This window comes from Bradysia coprophila, unplaced genomic scaffold (assembly GCF_014529535.1).
Source record: "Bradysia coprophila strain Holo2 unplaced genomic scaffold, BU_Bcop_v1 contig_324, whole genome shotgun sequence".
Lineage (NCBI taxonomy): Eukaryota > Metazoa > Arthropoda > Insecta > Diptera > Sciaridae > Bradysia > Bradysia coprophila.
In genome coordinates this window covers 4,076,414-4,100,825 of record NW_023503584.1, presented here as the reverse complement: position 1 = coordinate 4,100,825, position 24,412 = coordinate 4,076,414, and the positions used below count along the sequence as shown (strand labels likewise).

Below are 24,412 nucleotides of genomic sequence, written 5' to 3'. Positions count from 1 at the left end.
TTCACTTCACAACTTGATGCAAATTTTTTTCGTACATCCTGCTAAACATCAGAGTTTAATTCTGTACGTAAATAGATGGGCAAGTAAACAAAGTTACTGTAATTTATAGTGACGATGATAGAATGATCCACATATCAATCCAAGTAACATATTGCAGGTGAGTTTGAGGGAGGGTAATGGTAAATTTGAGTGACAGCGGATTTTCTAAAAATAAGTTCTGAGGTTGGTTTTTTGGAATGTCATATATGAGGGGATCCATGTCCTGTGACTATCGAAATGAGATAAAATTCCATGAAAAGTGTTCTAAGAAAATTCGAATAGATTTTAAGCTATTTCAAAACGAAAATTTGTTTGTCATGGGTTTATTGGTTTTTAGGGACTTTTAAAAATATTTTCATTGTTTACCCACCACTGGTGGGCCACCACTCAGTCGAATTTTTATTTTTGTTCTTGTTAAAGAGAACACGCTTCCCTTCTTTAATTATGTCTTTTTTCAGTCATCGTCAGATTTAATAAATCTGAAAATTTGAACGTAAATCTACGAACTACAACGAACTAATCCAAAATTTCTATCGATTTCCAGGAGTTATCACAAAAACTTGGTGACGACAAAAGTTTATCCGAACATCTGCAACTACCAATACAACGAATCAACGACTACCAGCTTCTCCTCAAGGTCAGTACAATGTTTACGCACAGAGAGTGTTTTTCCCATCAGAAATTTAATATTAACATTCGAACGGAAAATCTCGACCTTTCTCACGCACAACGAGCGATGTCTATTTTTTTCTGCTTCTCTCGAAATTCCGATTCGACAACTAAATTTAGAACGATTTGAATCTATCATATGCAACAGATTTACGAAATGAAATATGGTGTCGACCTTTATATTGAAAATGATAATGGCTCTGTAAATGTAAAGGTTGGTTAGTTTTTCCAACTGTTATAATGACCGAGTGAAAATTTCGTGCCGTATGTTTTATTTTGGTGGAACAGTGATTTCGTTGAACAGCGACACACTATGCGCATCACTTAAATTATTGGGACCTGTTATTCATAAAATCGGAAGATGTGTTGAATCGAGAGAAAATTATTTTGTTTTTCTTTTAACAAACTACATCTAAAAATAGGCCACAACGAAATTTCGTTATTGTATTCTGCGTGAGATAATGTTTTATGTAAAATAAAACATTAAGTTTCGGCACACTCGCTTGTTCGTGTTTTACTTCTTCTTTTTTTCTCGTTACGCCTACAAGAATTTGCTTTCGAATATTTTACGAGCTCCGTTTTTTTTTATTTTTCTTTCTAAAATTTTTTCATTGGCAACGGTACGGTGTGAAAAATGATTTGAGGATTTTAATCAATTGTCGGTTGCATATATGCTGGACGTAGTTATAAGTGACCTTGTTTTGACTATGTGTCTTCGTTGTGCAACGATTTTTTTCTTTCTAAAGTTTCACATAAAATTCGTGTAGAAATCCCTTTGTTAAGGTCAGTTAACCTTTTTATAAATAAAGACGGAATTTCGCGCTCTATCAATTTTTTATTAGAAGAACTTTCCGTAAAAATAGTTCACGTCGTTCGAAATTGAAATTTATTGCACGATGTTGCATGTTTTTGGTGCGAAACGATCATTAACCGTTAGGGGTCATCCGTTTTCGATTTAGGGATTTCAGCGTATTCTTCCGCAATAAAATGATTTCAATTAATAGGAAATAGGCTTTCGAATAATTAAACTTTAGCTGCTGTGTGCAGAGCAGTGAGACATAGTCTATTAAAATTCACAGCAATCACAGCCAATTTGCATTCTATTTACTGAAAAATGTAATCGAAAAGAGTAAGCTGCAGCACGGATTAGAAATGACGATCGGTTACGGAACAACAAAATTCTATATTTGACCACGACCACACACGTTCAATTATACTTGCAAAACAATGATGAAAATATACACATGGGTTGTGTAGTGATTTCATTGACAATTTGTTATTCAAATCATAGGTGGGAAAGCAATCATTTTTTAATAACCTGAAAAAACGTTCTCGGTACCTTTGGCATGAACAATATTATTCGTAACTCGTTACAAAATATTTTAGGCCTTTCATCTCCAGCTGCAAACTCCGCACATGCAAAAGAAATATTTTTCAAATAATAACTACTGCATACAAACACTCCCGGAGCCAGTCATGATATGAAATCAAAAGCTTTCAGAATTTCTACAGTTAGAGGCAGTAAAATTTCAGCATGAATTTGCTTCAGTTGTTTTTCAGCTGATCCACACAAACAATCAAAACTGTTTATACGCGCATACGCACATGCTGAAATTTCACTGCCTCTGACTGTAGTCATATGTTATCGATGAGTTACGGTATTCGTTCTCTTACATAACAAAACATTCAGAAAGCTAAAGAAGTAAAAGATTCACTATCAAACAACCAAAAGAAGTAACTGTAATTTGAACGAAGCATGTTCCAATGCCGTTCAAAATTTGTATTACCTTTAACGAAACATAGTAAATGCAAGCGAGATTTCAAGTGACAATTGATTATCAGTTAGATCCGCTTAAAATTTGTAATAGTTAGCAAGCACATTAAGCCATACTTGAAGACAATGAAATAATGACAAATGAATTCCTCTACATTTCAGGAACTGGTAAAGTATTCTCTTCGTTTAGGAGAAAACGTAGCTGATTTACAAAAGGCTTTAGAGTTGATGCTCAGTGTCCCTCACAGGGCAATCGATAATAAGTTTCTTGCTAGCATCGAAGGATATCGTGGTAATATCCATAAATTGGGCCGACTTCTAACCCACGAGTGGTGGACAGTAACAGACAAAGAAGGAAAATCGAAAGAGAGATACATTTTCCTATTCAAATCACGTTTGCTGGTGTGCAAGGTTCGCCGAATCTCCGACGATAGATCAGTTTTCGTTCTCAAAGATATCATAAAGGTAAGTCGTTAAACAGTGTTAATGGTCAGTTTTCTCATAAGTAAATCGTTCAATCAGTTACCCGAAAGTGATATTCACGATCAAGTAAACAGCAACAGCTTTGACATAAATATCAAGGGATCACAAACGCAACTGAAATTGACTGCACATCAAGAAGAAATCAAGCAACTGTGGTTGAACGAAATATCACAGTACGTTAACGATCCATTGACACTTCACGAGCACGCTATCGATGATCTTCGCATAGATCCAACACAAGTTAAGTCTGACGTAGAAGGAGAAGTTTTTAAGCTTCCACAACGCATTGCAGCTTACGAATCAGACGGTACAAAGCCATCAGAAGTTGCTAAAGATCACTATCTTCCGCATATTGAAAAGAAACTCGCACAAGCTGAAGAGAAATCGGCAAAGCCTGAGGATAAACCCGTTAAGGTTGTCGAAAAATCTGTAAAAGCTGAAGAGAAGTCTGTGAAGGCTGAAGAGAAGTCTGTGAAGGCTGACGAGAAGTCTGTGACGGTTGCAGAGAAATCTGTAAAGGCTGAAGAGAAATCTGTAAAGGCTGAAGAGAAGTCTATTAAAACTGAACAAAGATCTATTCAATCAACTGACCAAGCATCTGTAAAAGTAGAAAGTGTATCCCAATCATCGAAAGTTAGTTCATTCAAGGAGACTACTGTCGTTCAATCTAGTGGACACACGGCTGTTTCAGTCGAAACTTCTGCTCAGAAAAAGTCCGCTGTAGCTGCTGTTGAATCAGTAGCCGATACCAAGACATCTGAAGTTCTACATGCTCAACATACTGAACAATCAAAGTCAATATCAGTTAAGGAAGAAACCGCATCTAAAAAGACAGAATCAAAACAAGTAGACAAAGCAGTTGTCGCACAAAAAGATAAGGTCGATTCGAACTCGGCAGGTATCGCACTAAATTCAAAACTTGAAAGTAATCCGAAAGCAGAAGTCAAAGGTAATGACAATATCGACCAGCAACAAGCTTTAATTGCTTTCGCAAGTAACCCAGAGCAACCGCATGACGCAGATGATCAAAAAACTGGCCAACAAGCTAATACTAACTTGAACAAGTCTAACGCTTCGCAAGCAAACGCTAATAACCAGCCTGTGCAACATTACCAAACCATATCCCTTTTCAATTTCGGTGATACACGCGGTGATGGTGACAAACCGTTCCGATCTAATCTTCCCGATTTCCTAATCCCTCCACATTTAGTCACCTATGAAACATCTTTCGAAATACATATCCGTAAAATTCCCTTTCCGGCTCCACCCGCACCGACGCGTTACATTAAAAAGTTGATTGTACACACCGAAAGCCTAGAACAGAAAACCCGTGCTTTTTTAACCGGCAGTTTTGAGCTTGGAGACACTGACAAAGCTTTACGCGCTGCACGCCAAAAAATCCGCTCGCTTAAAACAACATTCATAACAGCTGACGATGATGCTAAGCACGCTGAAGATACAATAGAGAAGGCAAAGGCCGGTAATTTTCTGCACATTTATAATCCACATCTAGGTGCACCGAAACCGCAATACGAATTTGTCGAAGCTCCTTCGGAGGAAGAATGTTCTGAGCGTCCTGATCGACGCAGTGAACGTGGTATATCAGAACAAGCACAAGACATGTCGGAATATTCATCTCGTTATTCATCGCGGTCGTCAAGACGTGAGAAGAAGGTCGAAGGTATGAATGATTCTCTATTTGAATTTGAACTGAAACGTAAACTTGATATTGATGGTAGTTACGTAGTTGTATTTTGTCATGTCTAGTGTGCACATAGACGGATCGATGTTGTCGATTGGCAAAAAAATAATTAAAAATTACGAGGTCAATGTTTGTTGTAGTATGTGACAGAAATTGATTGTTGAACTAGTAGATGTTGTCCAATTGTTGAAGTAGTAGTTTAAGAGTAATCCATTGAACCATCGTATTGGATATTGTGATGGTTCGATGAAACACCCGTACCCGTAGAACTCTATTCGTTTAATATTAGCGTAAGTCATAACCATTTAACATCATACCCACAGTAAGCAGCAGAAATTACGGTGAAGATAATAACTATGAAAGCAGCTACGGTAGTTCGCGGAAAAGTCGGTATTCCTCGTCTCGAAATGAGGAAAATTTGACCGCGTCGAATGGAGCATCCGAATCTGCAAGTGCTTTCACCATTTCAACAGGTGTCGTTGCCTTTGGTAAACCCGTTTTTAAGAAAACCGCCAAGGGTGTGAATATTGAACGTAAGTGAATGCGAACTTTGATCATATTTTTTACCATGGCCAATAGTCGGATCGAATTTTTTCGGCATTTCCATTTAGTATTAGGATCACTCTTTGCCTTTAAAATCCGTTATGCTTGATCGAGAAGGATCGGGGATTGTTCATAAATTATTCAAGCGATACGTAATCTATGAAGGATCCCCAACCATTTGGTTTTGAAGTGCTTTTATATTTGGTGAGCTTTACAGTTTGCTTAAATCATGTGCATAATTTGGATCTTTGCGGATTTTGGTGTGATTTTGCTTGGTAAAATTATGGTTTCAAGGTTGAAACTTTTGATAAGTTTGTTTTTGATCAATATTGAAAATTGGTACTTAGCAAGTGTGATTATAGATTTTATAAAAATGACAATAACAATTTTGCAATGAACATCCAGCAGACCATTTCAGCTAAAGGTCATCGCAGCAGAGTGATGTTAAAGAAATTCTAAATTCTCTTCGTAACATTTTACATTTTCCAAGAAATTAACTCTCTTTCATTGCATCACTGTAAATATTCATTTCTTCAATACAGTCATAAGAAGCGAAACCATAAAAGTGATAGTGGAGCGTAGAGAAGTAATTTGTAATCCATTCGAATTTTATACAAGCTTACAATGCCCCATGTCCCTGTTTATAATCGGGACAGAACAATAACACCTCGCATTAAAGAAGTCATTTTTTTCATGTTATTTTGTCGTTCGTGGATATCACTGGACAACATTCGCTTTATAGCAACATGATTGTTAAAGCAAATGAAGTAAAAGATTTCTTATGAAACACCAAGCGACTAAACAATGGAAGTAATAGATTTCATGACGAAACCGTGAAATGTTTGCCGTATCTGAAAAGTTAACCGTTGTCGAAGAAGGTATTCATATGATTGAGACGAAAGTAGCTGGTTTTTTTGTAGCATTGTTCATGGTAACAAGGGAATTTATAACTAATTTTATGATGCGTAACACAACCTAATGACGCGTAATACGAAATGTCAACAAGAAAAATACGACCACCCTCTTTGTCTCTACACATTTTACATTTTCAGGAAAGGTTCACATTTATGTGTCTATAATGCTCATGCCAAATTTTCTTGGAGCCGTATTCTTTCATAGAACTGTGTCACTACGGTGAACTATATTATACAATTTTTGGCAAACTAAGATATCGAATTCTTTTTCAATTTTTTTTTTTTTTGATAAGTCTGGACGTTTTAAAGCTATTAGGTCTAAGGTTTGGCTTTCATAATAAGTGTCTATAAACACTTTTCCATCGCTTTTTACTATCTTTTATCTACTGTGCTTATCGGATCACCAAACTAGCCATTAAAAATGAAACTGACACATCCTGATTTACAGCTGGCCAAAATGCTTCGTTCGAAGTTCAATTCGAAGAAAAAGCATCAAGTCTCACGTGGTTGAAGGACAACAAACCATTAGACGATCGTCTAGCTGATCGTTTCTCAACTGAAGAACTGGACGGCAACTACTATCAACTGAACATTAAACATTGCTGGTAATTTGAAAATAATTCAAAGGAATCGGAACCATTATAACGATTAATGTTTGAACTGAATAGTGAAAGCGATTCTGGATTGTATACAGCTAAGGCAGCTAATGGTTCAGATACATCTACATGCTCAGCTCAACTTATTGTTGCTGAAAGTATGAGCACTAAAATTTTGAATGTCATTGATTTGATTAACGCCCGTTAACTCCGTTATTTCAGAGACGGCTGAAGAACGTAAAGCTATTGCCGAACAAAATACTCCTCACTTTATCGTTCGACTCAAAGATACAGAGGTTATGGAAAATACTTTCCTCCGGTTCATGGTTAAGATTCAAGGAGAACCGCGTCCCAAAGTTGTATTGTAAGAACACCTCCAATTCACTATGAAGTTTTAAGCTTTAAATATTCAAATGTTATTTCAGTACGAAAGACAGCATTGAAATCCAAACAGGAGACGCTCACTTCCAAGTTAATAGCGAAAAAGATTACCTCGGCTATTACGAGTTGATTATTCCGGAAGTGAAGAAATCTGATGCAGGCCATTACTCTTGTACTGCCAAGAATAAGTATGGCATCGACAAGTGTGATGGTGTTGTCACTGTAGTTGAAGACAAGCTCATTTTCGGCGATAAGAGTGGAAAGATTCTGCCAGCTGGTGAACAGCCAGAATTCACATGGAAACGAAATGGCGTTGAATTCGACCCTGAGGAACGCTTCAAAGTGTTGTTGGGCGATGACGAAGACTCATTGGCTTTGGTCTTTCAGCATGTCAAACCGGAAGACGCTGGAATATACACATGCGTCGCACAGACATGCACAGGTAATATATCGTGCAGCGCTGAGTTGACTGTTCAGGGAGCGGTTCAAACTTTGCTTAGAGAGCCGGAGAAGCCATCGTTGATCATCGAACATAAGGAAGCTTCGGCTGGCATTGGTGGAACTGCAATGTTGGAATTGCAATACAAAGGTTATCCGAAGCCAGAAGTAGTTTGGAAACACGAAGGTGAAACAATCGAAGCTGGTGGTCGATACAAATTCTTGCATGAGGATGCCGAAACAATGTCATTGGTAATCAAAGGCGTTACTCCAGAAGATGCTGGTATTTATTCGATTACCGCCAGCAACGATCTGGGCGAGGAAGCTTCAGTTATCAATCTGATAGTAAAGAGTCCGCCAATCATTAAAAAGGTTAAAGACTATAAGTCGTTGGTTGGTGAAAAATTGTACATGGAAATTGAAGTTACCGGAAATCCTGCGCCTGCAGTCAAAGTCCTTAATAACGGCAAAGAAATTGTCACCAACGAACGTATCAAAATTGTTAAAAGTGAAGAGGTCAGCTCGAAAATCACTCACACAATTCAGATTTCTAGTTCTGAATTGACGGATGCTGGATCATACTCCGTTATAGCCAGCAACGAGATGAGCCAAACATCTGAATTTTGGAATGTAACCGTTAATTCTGGTCCCAAGATCATTAAGAAATTGGAAAAGGAATATGTTCACGGCGAGAAAGAAGACATTATTATGTCAGTTCGCGTGGACTCATATCCACTGCCAAAGGTGAAACTTACATCTTTCCGGTCGTTTGCTCCGGACAGATTCGTAATTAATTCCAATTTTTTCTGCATTACAAAAGGTTAAATGGTTCAAAGATGGTAAGGAGCTAAGCGACAAAGACTCCAGAATTCGAATGAATGTGGATGGTAATGCGTTCATTTTAACGATTTCCGGTGCTACACGTACCGATGCCGGTAGCTACAGCGTTGAATTTGAAAATGAGCATGGCAAAACCAAAGACGAAACAACGGTTCATGTGAAATGCTCTCCCGACTTCAGAAATAAATTGAAGAACATTACGGTCAATGAAGGTGATACGAATACGGAACTAGCTTTGACTATTCAAGGTTATCCAAGGTATGGATCTGATTGTATTATTGTCCGATGACAATCTAAAGCTTTGGACTTTTAGAGCTTCCATCCAATGGTTCCTCAACGGTGTTGAAATCACCGAGAAACGAAATGAATTCAAGAAAACTGACGATGGACAGACGTATAAGTTGATTATTAACACTGCCACAACTGAATTGGACGGTAAATACAGTTGTATCATCAAAAACGATTATGGTAAAATCGAGGATGAGTGCAAAGTCACAGTCAATTGTAAGTGAAGTGAGCTGAAATATTGTCTTTTGATTCTGACTGCACGTTCTTTGTGTCCCATAATGTGAATAGGTGCACCAAAGATCAAAACAATACTCAAGGACACAGAGGTTACAGAGGGTGAAACATTGGTGTTGGAAGTTGAGATCTATGCTGTTCCTGAGCCGAAAATCGTCTGGTAAGATCAGAGAAAATTAGGAATAATTCTACAGAAAAAATGATGAAGAAACATGAATATCAAAATTTGTGTCGTACGATTATAACAGACAGAATCTATTCTAGGTACAAGGACGGTCAAGAGGTTCAGACAAATGCTCGCATTAAAATAACCAGAGATTGTGCTCGGTCAGAAACCTACAATTTAACATTGAATCTTATCAAACGAGATGAAGCTGGTGACTACGAAGTGAAAGCATCCAACACTATGGGAACTGCCAGTACCAAGTCACATGTTACCGTAATAAGTAAGTACCTACCGTTACACACATTATTTGATATTTCGATTCACCAATAAGCGAAGGCAAATTCCTTTCGATTTATAAACAGAATAATTTTGTAAGTAAAAGTGTTTTGATGTTTGTTATTACACGAACCACCGAAAGAAAAACTTGCACACTCTGTTCAATTTCCTATCACATGAATGGAAGTATTTTTTGCATAGTTGTTGGATATTTCCCCGTTTTTATGTTATACGTATACTTTCACGGACGGCTGTATCATCATCTGTTATCGACTCTGGGAGACAACATAAATGAACAAAGTTAGATTATCCATCAACATTGGTTGAAAGAACTCAGATCAAAAGAAACAGGCTCAATAATTGTACTGGTGATATGCGTGCCGTTTGTGAAAGTTTAATGAACAGTGCCAATTTCCTTTCCTGCTTCCCCAATCCACACATTTTTAAGAGATTACCGGTCAAATCAGATGAGAGGAAGTTATCAAAAATTATCAAAGTGGAAAAATGCTTCAATTACCTATTCCGATCCAATAATTATTTCCGGAGAACATTGGCCACTGTTCATTAACGTAAAAATTATTACACCCGCATTTTACCTACAAATTGCTTCTACAAAAACTTTTATTTGTCTAAGAATCGTTACAATCGAATTCGTTGTTTTATTACACAGCCAAAGATTCACTAACAAAATTGACGAAAGAAGAGATTAGTGTTGATGCAGATCAATTAAAGGCTAAAACAGCTGATGAAACTGATCAAACACAAAAGCTTCAAACAGGAGTCGCAGACGGTAATAATTCCCAGAATTGTTTTTTTTTACTTTAGACAAATTATTTTATTCTTTTGAGATTAGTTTCGGTTTTTTTAAGAAAATAGTTTGAATTCAGTAGACTGCTTCAATAAAAAAATATTTTGATTTTTGTTCGTCCGCATAGATTTTTATATTAGAATTTGGTTTGATTTTGCTTTGGCTTTGCCTATACCAAAGCTACTGCAAAGAAAAAAAATTAAATTTTCAAATTTTTCACTGTCACTTTGCATTCATTTTCACTCAGAGAAAGAAAAAGTTTTTTTGCGCAAATTTTCAGTAAAGTCTAAAAGAATCCTTATAACTCACATGAGATTCCTTGTCATTTTTTCATAATCATAACTAAAGGGCATGAAGGAACTAGCCCTTTGGATAAACATGTTATCAGTCAGTGTACGAAAATTGGAGAAAATGGCGAAACAATTATGATATCAGTTAGCACTGAGGAGAGTCACGAGGCCACCATTACAGGTATGCATGCAATACACATACACCATTCAAACACGCCATGAACGGTCTTCCAAAATCGATGACAGATTATTTTGTTCCGATCCATTAATGTAAAACAACGAGTGTCAAATATTTAGCTTCTTGCTGGAAGTACTGACGACACCTTCTTTGCTCACATTCCTTGGATCAGACCGATGCTGTAACGCCATCAATTTTGAATGACTCTTATAGCCATTGTCCAGTTTTCATTCTATAATGCCCGTCACACGACTTTTCATATCGAAATTCAAATACAAAATAGGTCCTGATGAATCCCATACCATTCATAAAATTCGTGCTACCACAGTCATATTTGAGGAAGATAGTTCATTTGACGAACCAGTTATTGCGAACATAGTCTTACCGAATCGACCACATGCAACCACATTACAAGTAGAAGAGGTCGGCAGCTATAAATTCGAAACGAACGAACAATCCGTTTCCTATCAAGTTGTTGACGGTAGTGGCGATGGGCGTCTCATGCAGGGAATTATCGACGAAATAGATTCTGATACCGACCATAGCCATACGCAAAAAAGAGGCGCTGCAAGAAATATATCGATCGTGTCGGCGTCTGAAGATGATTGTAGTGTTGGATATGCGAGAGACGTTTCTGTCGACGAATTTCAAAAGGATATTCAATTTGAGGATGGCTATGCGAATGTGAAAATTAAAAGAACCGTCGTAGAAGAAGAGGAAATGTATGTGGGTGAGATTGATGAGCCTAACGATGCGAATAGAAAGAGCAAATTGTATGAAGTTAAGGAGAGCGTTGATGACGAAGTCGAGGATCCTCAACCAATGAAAGTGAAAGTATCAGATATTTCGAATGGACAAGGCAAACCTAATGCAAAAGCCGTGCTATGTGATGTAGAAGAGAAGGAGGAACATTCCAGCCTAAGTGCAGAAGAAGCGAAGCAGTTACGAATTAAAGAAATTAGAGCCAAGGCTCGTAAAGCCTCCATTGTAAGTAAGGAAGATATGACGACAAACAGTGTAGATGAAAATCGCAAAACGGCTGAAGTCACCGACCAGCCAAAGTCGCAAGCGAAAAATGCCAACTTATTGAATCATGAACATGCCGACGAATGCGACTCGATCGATGGTGGAAATACGCCAAAACGCGGACAAACTAAAAATTTGGAGGAACAGAATAGCCCACAGAAAGGGAAAGAACGACAAATTTGCGAAGTAGAATTAGACGATGACTTCGAAAATTTGATGAAACGAGCTCAACGACAGAGGAACATACTAAACGATATTTTAGATAAGGAACATGGTATTGCCTCTGAAGAAGAGATGTTGCATACATCGAATGTAATCGAAAATGTTGACGAAACCGATAGTCATCCAGGTATAATTCATTCCACATATACAGTGCAGTACATGGAAACTCTTTTAACATCATAAACACTCTCACACATTTCACTAATTCATTTACAAAAAAAGAAGAATGAACTGCTGTCGGAGTAGATTTGATTATTTTGCTACGATTTTGAAGTTCGGTTTTTTGCTTTACAAGATTTTGGATTTTGTGACGTTTTCCTGTTTTACTAACTGGTTTTTTGATTAATATTTTCTTAATCCAACAGTCTAACCAATCGCAATTTTGTCTAACACATTTACTGTTGCTTATTACTCCAATGATGGATATGGCAGTATAATTCCTATCAGTAAGTACGTACAATAATGACAACACATAATCAAATTTAAATTAACGGATAGCAGTCAAACCTTCGTCTCGTAGTCTTCGAAAAGTTAACCAACTCAATTTTTTACTCTCTGGTCCACTACCAAAGGAGAATTATTTTTTATGATCGACTATCCCCGAATGTTTAATTCTGCGAAGATGTTTTTCATTCATTTCTCTTTCTTCACGTTGAGGACATGACATTAGCCAGAGTGATTAGGTGAATTCTTCAGGTTTTACTAACTTTAGAAGTAGACAGAATTGTTTCTAAACATTGGAATGTGGTACGAATGTTGGTGGATGACAAATCCAGTGACGTATAGGCACCAGTTGGTGCAACGGCACCCTCTAAAGCTATGAATCAAAATATGGCGGTCTAAATATTGTCTAAAAATATTTCTATCTTAAGTAATAAGAAATTGGAAGACGAATCCAACTCAAATCAGAGAAATTTTGTTCCCCAAAAATCAACAAAGAGGTATCAAGAGTTTCGTAGAAACGGCTATCATCTGTTATCGACAATGTAGACAAAAATGAACGATGGGCTCTGTCTCGTATCCTCTCATACAGCAAAATTAGTATAAAAAAATTGAACGAGAAGATTCTGTACCACAGACTAAACAAGAGAAGTTACAGATTTTATGATAATCAAAGATTTACCTAAATGTTTTAGGATTTAAAATGAGATTCTCCAATTAGGTAAAATTTTATCTGTGACAAATAGTGCCAATACTGAACTGACTTTTACTCTAACTTTGGCCCGAAGTGTGATGTACATAGTTGTAAATATAATGAAATGATTCGATTGAAATCTAACAGCTCTTTTATAACGCTCTCTTCCATCCTACCAAAATGGTCTAATGTTAAATCAAAATTCTTTCTTTTTACATTTTAATCAGCATTACCGGAAATTTCAACCGGTGACATTAAGGACAAACATCAATACGAATCCTGTCCCATATCATTTGAAGTGGTTGCTCAAGGCATACCAAAACCGGAAGCTCAGTGGTTGCACAATGGACAACCAATGAAAGCGGATAGTCGAGTGAAAATTGTCGAGGATGGCAACAAATATAAATTGGACATAACGGAAGTAAAGCTTGGAGATGAGGGTGAATACAAGGTCATCATCAAGAATAAACTCGGTGAAAAGGCTCAACAGGCTGTTCTGAGTGTTTCACGTAAGCTTTATTGAAATCGTCCATTGCAAGCGTTTATTGATTGTGTTTCGTAAAATCAAACAGCTGTAGCTGAATACCGCAAGCCAATAATAAAGAAACCATTGCACGATGCTCAATCACCGAAGGGTGATAAATTTGCGCTTGAACTAGTGCTTACTGCTGATCCATTGCCAGAGATCACCTGGTATAAGGACAACAAGGAATTAGTCGAGGACGGTGGTGTACAAATTAAGAAGGAGGTCAAAGAGCTCGAACACGGCCTCAAAGAAATCAAATACTTTTTGTATTTCCCTGCCGGACGTCACTGTGACACTGGTAACTATCAATTCAAGGCGAAAAATAAATACGGATCGGCTGAATCGAGTGCCAGACTGGATATATTGCTCAAGCCCGAGATTGAAAATTTCAAAGATCAAACGTCTGTTCCGAATCAAACGGTTGTCTTTGAAGCTACTGTTCATGCCAATCCGAAACCAAAAGTTACCTGGACGAAGAGTGGTAAAAATGTGTGCAACAACGATAACTGTGAAGTTATTGCTGATGTGGACAAGGAACTGTATACGTAAGTGTAGTTATTGACATTACTGGTTCAATATCGAATTCATAAAATATTTTTAAATCAACAGTTTGATTGTTACTAACGTTGGTCTTGAAGACGATGGTGTGTACACTTTAACGGCATCAAACAGTGTTGGAGAAACTGTTGCCACCGCGAAACTATCCTGTCATAGTGAGTGTGATGCACATCCTATTGCCTCCGGTGATTCTCTAGCTGATTTTCAATTCTAGCTGAGAAGCCGCACTTCCTAAAAGCCCCACAAGATTTGGTTATACACGATTACGCTGAGTTCGAGACAAAAGTTCGAGCTGAAGGCATACCAAAGCCAACGTTGCACTGGATTAAAAATGGAAAGCAAGTTAAAATTGACGAACCTGGATTTAATGTCAGTTTTGGTAGTGCTTCTGACACACAAGTCACTAGTGACTTTAGCATCGAACATTTCAGTCCGAAGGATGCTGGAGAAGTGAGTTAACTTTGCGTTGAATCGGTTGACTCTTATCGATTTTTTACTTCTTATTAGTACGCTGCTGTTGCTACGAATATCGTTGGAGCGACTGAAGCTAAATTCAAACTCTCGTTGCTTCAATCATCTCCTACCTTTATCAAAAAATTGGATAAAGCAGCTGAGGTTGGACAGAACGAGAAGCTTGAACTGAAATGCATGGTTGATGGAAGGTAAGGAATCTATTTCTTGTTTCTGTCTGAAATATTTATTTTGATGTTGAATATTCTTCTCAGTCCCTTACCAACCGCAAAATGGTTCAAGGACGGTAAAGAAATTAAGCCTTCGGATCAGTAAGTCACATTGAATTAGAAAAATGAGAGAACTGTGAGACGAACGACATTTTATTTCAATTTCTAGTATTCAAATGAACCAAACTCCAGATGGACTCATCAAATTAGAAATTGAACATGCCAAGCCAGCTGACTGTGGCGCATATAAGTTGGTAATATCGAATCCGAATGGTGATGTATCCGCTCTATGCGCAGTGGCTGTGAAACGTAAGTCAGGTGTACTTTTTAAGCATTGACATTCACTTCAAACCATTATCTTTTTCCAGCGGAACCAATGAAGCCTGCCTTTGTTAAGCCAATCAAAGACCTTAAAGTGGTTATCGGTCAGCCAATGCTTCTGGAAGCACAAATCGTTGGAGTAAGTGTTCGTGTCGATTCCGATGGAGAATTGACTCATTTTCTATGATCCACACAGATTCTTAACTCTCGTATTACTTTCACAGTTCCCATCTCCTGAAATTAAATGGTTCAAAGACGGCGTAGCGCTACGACCATCGAAAGCTTTCAATTTTATTAATCAACCTGAAGGTTTGATTGGTTTGAGGTAAAGTGGAATGGTAATCTATTTATGAACGGATGTACAATTGGTCTTCTTTCTACAGCATCGACGCATGCCGAGCAGAAGATGCTGGAACATATTCGGTTGCAATCGTCAATAGATTGGGAGAACTTTCTGGTACAGCTAAAGTGGAAGTAGAACCAAAAGAGAAGAAACCGGCTTTCGTTGCCGATTTGCAAAATACTCAGGTTGTTGAAGGTTTCCCGGTTAAAATGGAAGTTAAGCTCATTGGACACCCACCGCCAAAACTTAAGTGGCTCCACAACGGAGAAGAAATTAAACCAGATGGACAACATGCCAGAATCACACAAAATCCTGATGGCACAGCATGTCTGATCATCGACAAGGCGGCACCGTCTGACTGCGGAGAGTATCAAGTTATTGCAACGAATGAAACGGGTGGTGTATCCTCAAACGCAAAATTATCGGTTGCACCTCGAACCAACGACAGTGCCCCGGAGGAGGCGCCAAAGTTTTCGAGTGCCTTGCGCGACGCAAATGCTGATGAAGGCAAAGAATTGGTGATATCCGCACCATTCATGAGCAATCCAGTTCCAGAAATTTACTGGACAAAGGACGGTGAACCAATCGTTCCAAGTGATCGTGTTATGATGACTTGTGACGGTAAGAAAGTTGGATTGGTCATCTGCCCAGCTGAGGTCACCGACTCTGGCGCCTATGCATGCCTTTTGGCAAATCCACTCGGCGAAGACACGTCCAAATGCAATGCAAACGTTCGAAAGGTTTACCAGAAACCACATTTCTCGTTGAAATTGTCGGACATACCAGCGATTAGGGGTCTTGACGCTAAGCTTCCGGTTCGTGTAAGCGGTGTTCCGTTCCCGGAGATTTCTTGGTTCCACAACAACAATCCAATTAAGAATGACCAAAAGTATAGCATTCGTCACGACGGCGATAACAGCATTTTGCACATCAAAAACTGTGCTCCCGAAGATGCTGGAGCTTATAAATGCGTTGCTCGCAACAAGGAAGGCGAAGACACTACAATGGGACACGTTGACATTGTCGACAAAATGTATGCAAATTGTCTCTTGTCCATCCACACCACATACTCAATTCAATTTACTCTTTACTCTAGTGATAGGAATCCCAAAGCCGAGGCACCATCCTTCCTCAAAAAGATTGGCGACACAGAAGTCTACGAAGGAATGAAAGCCAAATTCACCGCTTGTGCAACTGGGTTCCCCGAACCAGAGGTTGAATGGTTCAAGGATGGAAACAGACTGTATCCCAACGACCGTGTTCGCATTGATATTGAACCAAATGGACTGCTTCGTCTAACAATTAGCGATATAACACCTGATGATGTCGGCAAATACTCGTGCAGAATCTTCAATCAGCATGGTGATGACACCTGCTACGCTGACCTTGTTTACGACAGTAAGACAACCACACTAAAACAAAGTTTGTGCAAATAGACGTAACTTCCGGTTTTTCATTACAGCTTTCGAACCAAGGAAGAATAAGCCTCTTGGAGACCAATACAGCGAATACGATAAACATAAGAAGACTGGTGCTCCTACTCCACTGTCAGATCGTCCAATAATTTGTCGCATGACAGATAAACGATTGACTCTATCATGGAAACCGTCAGTTCCAGTCGGACCACGATTCCCGGTTACTTATCAGGTATGCGTGCTTCTCACATTCGAGATATGATTAACCGGAAAATTAAACTCAAAATTAAAAAAAAAAAAGGTTGAAATGCTTGATCTGCCAGAAGGTGATTGGGTCACTGTTCGCACCGGACTTAGGAGTTGTGCTTGCGATATCCGCAATTTGGAACCATTCAAGGACTACCGTTTCAGAGTAAGAGTGGAAAACAAATACGGCGTAAGCGATCCGAGTCCATACGTTCAGACATATCGTCAAAAATTAGAACCAACTCTACCGACGGTCTATCCTTATTTGGACTCTAGCATTGACTTTAGACCGGAAACATCGCCATACTTCCCGAAAGATTTCGATATTGAGAAACCACCGCATGATGGATATTCACAAGCTCCACAGTAAGTTTGCTTCGTCAGTGTCCGGTGGATAAAAGCTAAAATTTTGCTCAAAAAAATTCACAGATTCCTGCGGCGCGAACAAGATGTCACTTACGGCACGAAAAATCACAATGTTGACTTGATGTGGTTCGTCTATGGTTATCCGAAACCAACGATGACTTACTACTTTAATGATCAAGTCATCGAACCAGGCGGTCGGTTCAGCTTCAGTTACACACGCAATGGACAAGCCACATTGTTCGTCAATAAGTGAGTTTCACATCCCGTTCGCTGTTCTTCAAAATTTCACAATTTCACTTTCTATCCGGTAGAATGCTCGAACGCGATGTTGGTTACTATGATGCTGTGGCATCTAATGAACACGGAGAGGCACGTCAACGCGTTCGTCTTGAAATCGCTGAATATCCACGCTTCCTTAAACGACCGAACGAAACGTATATCATGGCAAATCGTAATGGTCGCCTCGAAGCTCGTGTCATCGGTGTTCCAGGTAATCTGGTTGTCATTCCCACTCGAAGTCCGTTTTTAATTTGTCGTAATCCTTTTTGTAGATCCACAAATTCGTTGGTTTAAGGACTGGCAACCGATAGCCGACAGTGCTCGCATCAAAATCAGTCAATACGATCCGGATATCTTCGTTCTATCCATCAACGATGCTATTTCAAAGGATTCTGGATTGTATTCGTGCAGTGCTAGTAACGTAGCTGGTTCGGTTAGTACATCGGCTATGGTACATATCGAAGAAAGTGAAGACCAATATGTCTATCACACGCACGCTCGCAATCCGTATATCAGATCGAAACAACGACACTACGACGAAATGTACGATATCGGCGATGAATTGGGCCGTGGAACACAGGGTGTTACTTATCATGCTGTAGAACGTTCAACTGGTCGCAACTTCGCGGCTAAGATTATGCACGGAAGGAATGACGTGCGTCCATTCATGAACAATGAACTGGAGATTATGAACCACTTGAATCATAGAAAATTGATTAGATTACACGATGCGTACGACAGTGATCGCTGGATGACACTGATTACGGAAATTGCAGCTGGTGGTGAGTTGGTTCGGGATAATATCTTGAAACGTGACTACTACAATGAGCGAGAAATTGCGATCTACGTTCACCAAATCCTGTTGGGCTTGGATCATATGCACGAGTATGGCATCGGGCACATGGGCCTGACAATAAAAGACTTGCTAATCTCACATGTTGGAAGTGATGATCTGAAAATATGCGATTTCGGCCTGGCTCGTCGTATCCATCAATCGAATTTAACAACATTGGACTATGGTATGCCGGAATTCGTGGCACCTGAAGTGGTTAATCGTGAGGGTGTCGGATTCCATCAAGACATGTGGTCAGTTGGTATTATCACCTACATTCTGTTGGGTGGATCCAGTCCATTTAGAGGCAATAATGACAAGGAGACTTTGATGAGAATTCAGGAAGGTCGCTGGGAATTCAGAGAATCAATTTGGACGAATATTTCGGCTGAAGCTAAGGACTTTATAACCAAGTTGTTGGTGTACACACCATCGTCGAGAATGGATGTCAGGACGGCGCTAAGACATCCGTGGTTCAATATAATCGAACGTAAACATGAAGATTATTACCAAATTACCACTGATCGACTACGCAACTATTACAACTTGTATCGGTAAGCTTGCGACGATAGTGACTTTTCAGCGATGAAAGAAACTAACACCATTTTGATTGATTTCTAGCGATTGGTATACAAATGCGTCTTGCCGTAACTACTACAGAAGACGTCCACTTCAGGGCGCGTTCACTCATCCATCGAAAATGGTTTACCCACCAGGTGAATTCTATACACCTGAACCAACACCGGAACCTGCCAGAGATCCACGAAAACGCGGTAACTGGGAAGACAAAGTTAACCGTTTCCATCATCCAGATTACGAACTTGGATTGATTTCTTCAGAGAGTCAGTGAGTAGCCCGCTGATGTTCGCTTATCTTTAACATTGAGTAACGACACTTTTAAATGTGCAGCTACCAATACGGTCCAGACACTTATCTGCTACAGTTACGTGACACCAACTTCCCGGTTCGGTTGCGAGAATATGTGAAAGTCGCCAACAGACGCTCACCAGCCTTTGCACTAAATGAGAACAGTGTCGATTACAGCGTAAGTGTTGTGTAATGAAATGCACGAGAACGACATTCACTAACAGAAATTCCTTCTGTTTCTCGGCTACAGCTTCCAATCATAAGGGAACGTCGTCGTTTCACTGACATTATGGATGAAGAAATTGACGATGAGCGCAAGAGTCGCATCAGTCAATATGGCGTAAATGATAGCTACACTATTCGTCGTCTGCGCACTGAATTGGGCACACGTCTAGACAGCTATAACGAGGCCGAAGCGATGATCGAAACACATCGTGAAGGATATCCACCGTTCTTCCGCGAAAAGCCACAAACTCTTGCCATTACCGATGGCGAAGTGGCTCAGCTGGTTTGCTTTGCGGTTGGAGATCCTACGCCTGCCGTGCAATGGTTCAAGAACGATATGGTTCTGATCGAAAACAAAAAGATTAAGATCACAACCGACGAAGACGGTCGTTCCATCGTTAAATTCGATCCAGCCAGTCGATATGATGTTGGTATCTACAAAGCAGTAGCCCGGAATAAGATTGGTCAAACAGTAGCCCGTGCTAGAGTCGTTTGCGCCGAATTACCCGATGCACCCGACTCACCGGAAGCGATGAAAATCAGCGACTCTGAAGTTCTATTGAAATGGAAGCAACCGCGTTCTGATGGTCATAGTCCAGTTATTTGCTATAGCTTACAGTACAAGAAAGCTAGTTCGTCCGAATGGATTGACGTCGCAGATAACATTGATCATGAATTCTATTTGGTGCGCGATCTTGAAGAGAAGACCAACTATCAATTTAGACTGGGATCAAGGAATCGCATAGGCTGGAGCGATATGGGAATACCACGACCAATTACAACTGAAGTAGCCGGTGTACCAAAGATTCAGATGACGAAAGCCATGCAACATTTACAACAACTCACCGAATCCGGTCAACAAGTTTCCGTGGATGAACGATCGCACAATGAAATCGACTACCATTTAGAGCGACAGACGTTTGATTGGTCCCACGAACCAAAGTTACAAGATCGTTACAGCTTCATATCGGAAATCAGCCGTGGTAAATTTGCAATTGTTGTCAAAGCAGTGGAGAAGGCAACGGATCGAGTTGTTGTTGCCAAAGTCTTTGATCTGAACGCAGGCACTGAAGACGCTGTACAGCGTGAATTTGAAACCTTTAGAACTTTACGACAAGAACGAATCCCGGCTTTATTGGCTGCCTTTAAACCACCAAATTTACCAGTAGCCGTGCTCATCCAAGAAAAACTCCAAGGAGCCGATGTTTTGTCATACTTTAGCAGCCGTCACGAATACAACGAACAACATGTATGCACAGTAATCGCACAGACTTTAGATGCCCTGCAATATCTACACTGGCGAGGATTCTGCCATTTGAACATTCAGCCCGACAATATCGTAATGGCGTCCGTACGCTCGTTACAAATCAAATTGGTCGACTACGGCATGGCAGAAAAAGTATCTAAAGTTGGCACCAGAGTGCCAGGATGTGGATGGTTGGACAGCACAGCACCAGAAATAGTAAACGATGAACCGGCGTATCCTCAAACAGATATCTGGTCAGTGGGAGTGTTAACCTATTTGCTACTATCCGGAACAAGTCCGTTCCGTGGCGTGGATGAAGCTGAAACAAAAATGAATATTTCCTTTGTACGATACCGGTTCGACCACTTGTTCAAGGAAATTACACCAGAAGCCACTAGATTTATAATGTTCATCTTTAAGCGAGCACCGACGTAAGTGTTGAGTTCAAAAATCTTTAGAATGATTTTCTGGGAGATGAGAATTCTCGGACAATCGTACGCTCCGTGGAAGCGTGATTCCCGAAAAATCTTAGTTATCGATTAGTAATAAAGAACTGCATACAGTCTTGACTCCTCCCATAAGAAACGACTCCCTCTCAAGAACTGTATCCTGTGTCGATAAGACAAGTTGATTAACTGTATAATTCATTAACAGGAAACGACCATACAGCGAAGAATGTCATGAACACAGATGGCTCATATCGTCCGATTATATGATTAAGAAACGAGAACGAGCAGTGTTTTTGGGTAACCGTCTGAAGGTAGGCTAAGCTAACAATTCTTTTTTCTAAAATCAATTAACGAGTCGGTTCATCGTTCCTCATAGGAATTCTCTGAAGCCTATCACTCAACAAAAGCTGCTGAAGCCACAATATCCGACAATATTGCCAGTTCCTTAATAAGTGGTCCGAATCCTAGACAGTTGTTGAGATCGAACAGCATCCAGGAAGAGCTGTTGACGAATTTTTAACCTTCTGCGTCAGTGGACGGTTAAATATCGAGAAACATGAGAGACACTTTTGTTATGATTTACATTTAAAAAAAAGAAAAGAAAATTGACTTGCCGGCCAAATGATATGATGCGAAACGCAATGATATTTTGGAGAGAAACAAAAGAAGAAACGATCAACTGAATTGATGAGTTCAATTTCTCAATTTTTTTTTTATATTTCTAAGTTGCAGATATTTTGTTGCTTTAAATTATTTCGTATAAAATATACTCGTATTGTGATAAGATGCAAAGAAAGTCTTGGTCCTATAAATATTCAAAAATCGACAAATTTTCGTTTTTGGTTTTTCTTTACTTTTTCTTTCTGTTTCACATGCGAAAACAAATTTTTTAATTCATTTTATCACACATATCGATCTACACATTTTATTTTTTTGTTGTATATTCAATTTGAGAGCTAAATAAACGAATTTTTTGTTTAAAATTTTTTGTTGCCGTTTATTTGTTTGCAGTTTGCTATAACAACGGACTAGAAATGAACTGAAGGACTAACAAAACAAGAACGACTTTTAGAACTGACATTTCCAATTCAACGTTCAATTTTCAGATAATGAAAAAACCGATGAAACTCAATGTCGGTTTTTCATCGGTTTTTTCGTTATCTGAAAATTGAACGTTGAATGAGATTTAAAGCTCATTGATTGGTACTCGCTGTTCAATTTAGTAGGCTGTGCGAGTAAGATGGACGTGAAAATTTTTGCTCCGTAAATTTTTTAATAAAATTTATAATTATTCCTTCGATTTGTTATATGTTTTCGCATCATAAACGTTTCGAAAGTATGTTTTACGGGATCGCGCTTCGGATAATTTAGGAATTTGATCCATGTGCAGGAAAATTGTTCATATTTTAACGAGAGAAAAATTTTGAGCGCAAGCAGTGAAGCTCATATCCCCGCTGCGACTTAGACTAATGATTTGAAGAAAACCTGTTCAACACATGAGTGAGGCCAAGCAAATTTTGAGGCTTAGACGCACCAGGAAAAGGAGATATCACGCCGATGACGCAATAACCGATTCTGTTGTAAAAACAGTCGCAAAACGAAGGGAGGACAGGTATCTATAGAATGAATGAAGAACAGCGAAATAATAACTGACAAATGAGCTACCCATCAATAACTTGTGCGGCTACATTAATGCCATTTGTCATATTCCTTGGAATTAAGAAGGAAAGGCAATGGGTTCACCTCCCTCATTGTCGACAGCTTGGTTCTTCAACGGTTTAATGGACCTGCGAAGTTCGTAGGCCCAAATGGGGCAGGTGCATTTTTCAAGTTAATGATAAATCAGATTAGAATCGGAACATATCAAGATTTTCTTACCACACTCGAAGTGCAATGCGAAAAATAAAGTCAACCGAGGACACAAGTGAAAAATCATTAATGAAGGAACGATGTATGAGACAGGACGATTATTGCAGGAACTAAAAAGGTACAGAGCGTAACAATATCAGAAAAGGTAAAGACAAGTGGAAAAGGTAATTGATGAAAGTTGATAAAATAGTTATTTACAAATTACATAAAGTAGCTAGTCCGACCACATAGATCGTGCGACGGTGGTTGAGTTAGTTGAGAGTGGTGTGCCCTAGACTGATATCATTCGGAACACACATAAGGGTCGAAAGGTGGAAGTTGGACAGGGAGAGTGAAGACGTTTTAATATGTGCTTTGAATGTAATCAAGGAGAAGGAAAAGGGGGGATTAGGGTCTGACTCACAATCAAAGTCCTCACGTCCAATGTTCTCATGGGATCGCTCACAGGAGCATGTTTTGGTTACTCAAGTCAAGTCAAGTCAAGTTGATTGGTACTCGCTGTTCCTACAGTCATAAATTCATTCCGTTGCCCCTAAATCCCACATTAAGTGAACATGGTGGAATCAACCCTCACTTTACGAGACAACAGTGTTTTTGCCGCGTTGAACTAGTAGTTACGCTAGAAATTCTCTAGAAAAGTACCATCGATGTATTTGACTGGAAATGGAACCAACAAATTTTTGAGGATGAAAATGGAGCGGATCTTTCAATGAAAGCGACAGTAAGTGACGAACAGACACTTTTGGTTTTTGAAAGGAGAATGCTTCGATCAATTTTTGGAGGTGTCAATGTGAACGGCAATTGGAGAAGAAGATACAACCATGAGTTGTATCAGCTTTACAAGGAGCGTGGATACAGTCAAATTCATCAAGATCAATCGATTAAGATACCGAGCCATGTATAAAGAAACTATGAGGAACGTGTACCACTGAAACTGCTAAATACAAATACCGAAGGAAGTCGCAGTCGATTGAGTCTGATCTGAAAGTACTAAGAGTGAGCGAATGGAGAACGTTGGCGCGGGATAGAGCTGATTGGAGACGATTGCTGGAGGAGGCCAAAACCAATAGTAGGCTGTAGTGCCCGCCTTAGCAAGTAATAAAGTGTAAATCTGTTTAAAAGAATTAATCATAAGAAGTAAAAGATTTGGTAATATTCCTGCACTTGCTACACAATGCCCTGCTAGTG

The 24,412-nt window shown here is 39.2% G+C and overlaps 1 protein-coding gene across 3 annotated transcripts in view; it reads left to right on the top strand.

The window, feature by feature from the left end:
- Positions 1-22,163, top strand: part of LOC119079576 (obscurin) — a 40,533-nt gene extending 18,370 nt beyond the window's left edge. For 2 of the 3 annotated variants that reach the window (XM_037187565.1, XM_037187566.1), the window contains 37 exons: positions 584-676; positions 2,645-2,947; positions 3,005-3,914; positions 4,479-4,646; positions 4,991-5,200; positions 6,573-6,729; positions 6,793-6,878; positions 6,943-7,084; positions 7,146-8,283; positions 8,360-8,637; positions 8,693-8,883; positions 8,956-9,061; positions 9,166-9,347; positions 10,014-10,133; positions 10,500-10,622; positions 10,903-11,994; positions 13,230-13,511; positions 13,575-14,073; positions 14,138-14,241; positions 14,301-14,536; positions 14,594-14,748; positions 14,812-14,868; positions 14,936-15,075; positions 15,135-15,226; positions 15,312-15,412; positions 15,471-16,463; positions 16,527-16,828; positions 16,893-17,077; positions 17,147-17,457; positions 17,521-17,706; positions 17,769-17,947; positions 18,009-19,122; positions 19,190-19,414; positions 19,478-19,613; positions 19,686-21,337; positions 21,561-21,666; positions 21,732-21,875. In XM_037187565.1, the coding sequence (XP_037043460.1) occupies positions 584-676; positions 2,645-2,947; positions 3,005-3,914; positions 4,479-4,646; positions 4,991-5,200; positions 6,573-6,729; positions 6,793-6,878; positions 6,943-7,084; positions 7,146-8,283; positions 8,360-8,637; positions 8,693-8,883; positions 8,956-9,061; positions 9,166-9,347; positions 10,014-10,133; positions 10,500-10,622; positions 10,903-11,994; positions 13,230-13,511; positions 13,575-14,073; positions 14,138-14,241; positions 14,301-14,536; positions 14,594-14,748; positions 14,812-14,868; positions 14,936-15,075; positions 15,135-15,226; positions 15,312-15,412; positions 15,471-16,463; positions 16,527-16,828; positions 16,893-17,077; positions 17,147-17,457; positions 17,521-17,706; positions 17,769-17,947; positions 18,009-19,122; positions 19,190-19,414; positions 19,478-19,613; positions 19,686-21,337; positions 21,561-21,666; positions 21,732-21,875 (12,498 nt within the window). Of the gene's footprint in view, positions 1-583; positions 677-2,644; positions 2,948-3,004; positions 3,915-4,478; positions 4,647-4,990; positions 5,201-6,572; positions 6,730-6,792; positions 6,879-6,942; positions 7,085-7,145; positions 8,284-8,359; positions 8,638-8,692; positions 8,884-8,955; positions 9,062-9,165; positions 9,348-10,013; positions 10,134-10,499; positions 10,623-10,902; positions 11,995-13,229; positions 13,512-13,574; positions 14,074-14,137; positions 14,242-14,300; positions 14,537-14,593; positions 14,749-14,811; positions 14,869-14,935; positions 15,076-15,134; positions 15,227-15,311; positions 15,413-15,470; positions 16,464-16,526; positions 16,829-16,892; positions 17,078-17,146; positions 17,458-17,520; positions 17,707-17,768; positions 17,948-18,008; positions 19,123-19,189; positions 19,415-19,477; positions 19,614-19,685; positions 21,338-21,560; positions 21,667-21,731 lie in introns of all 3 variants that reach the window. The other variant, XM_037187567.1, reaches the window with a different exon arrangement.
- The last annotated feature ends 2,249 nt before the right edge of the window (positions 22,164-24,412 follow it).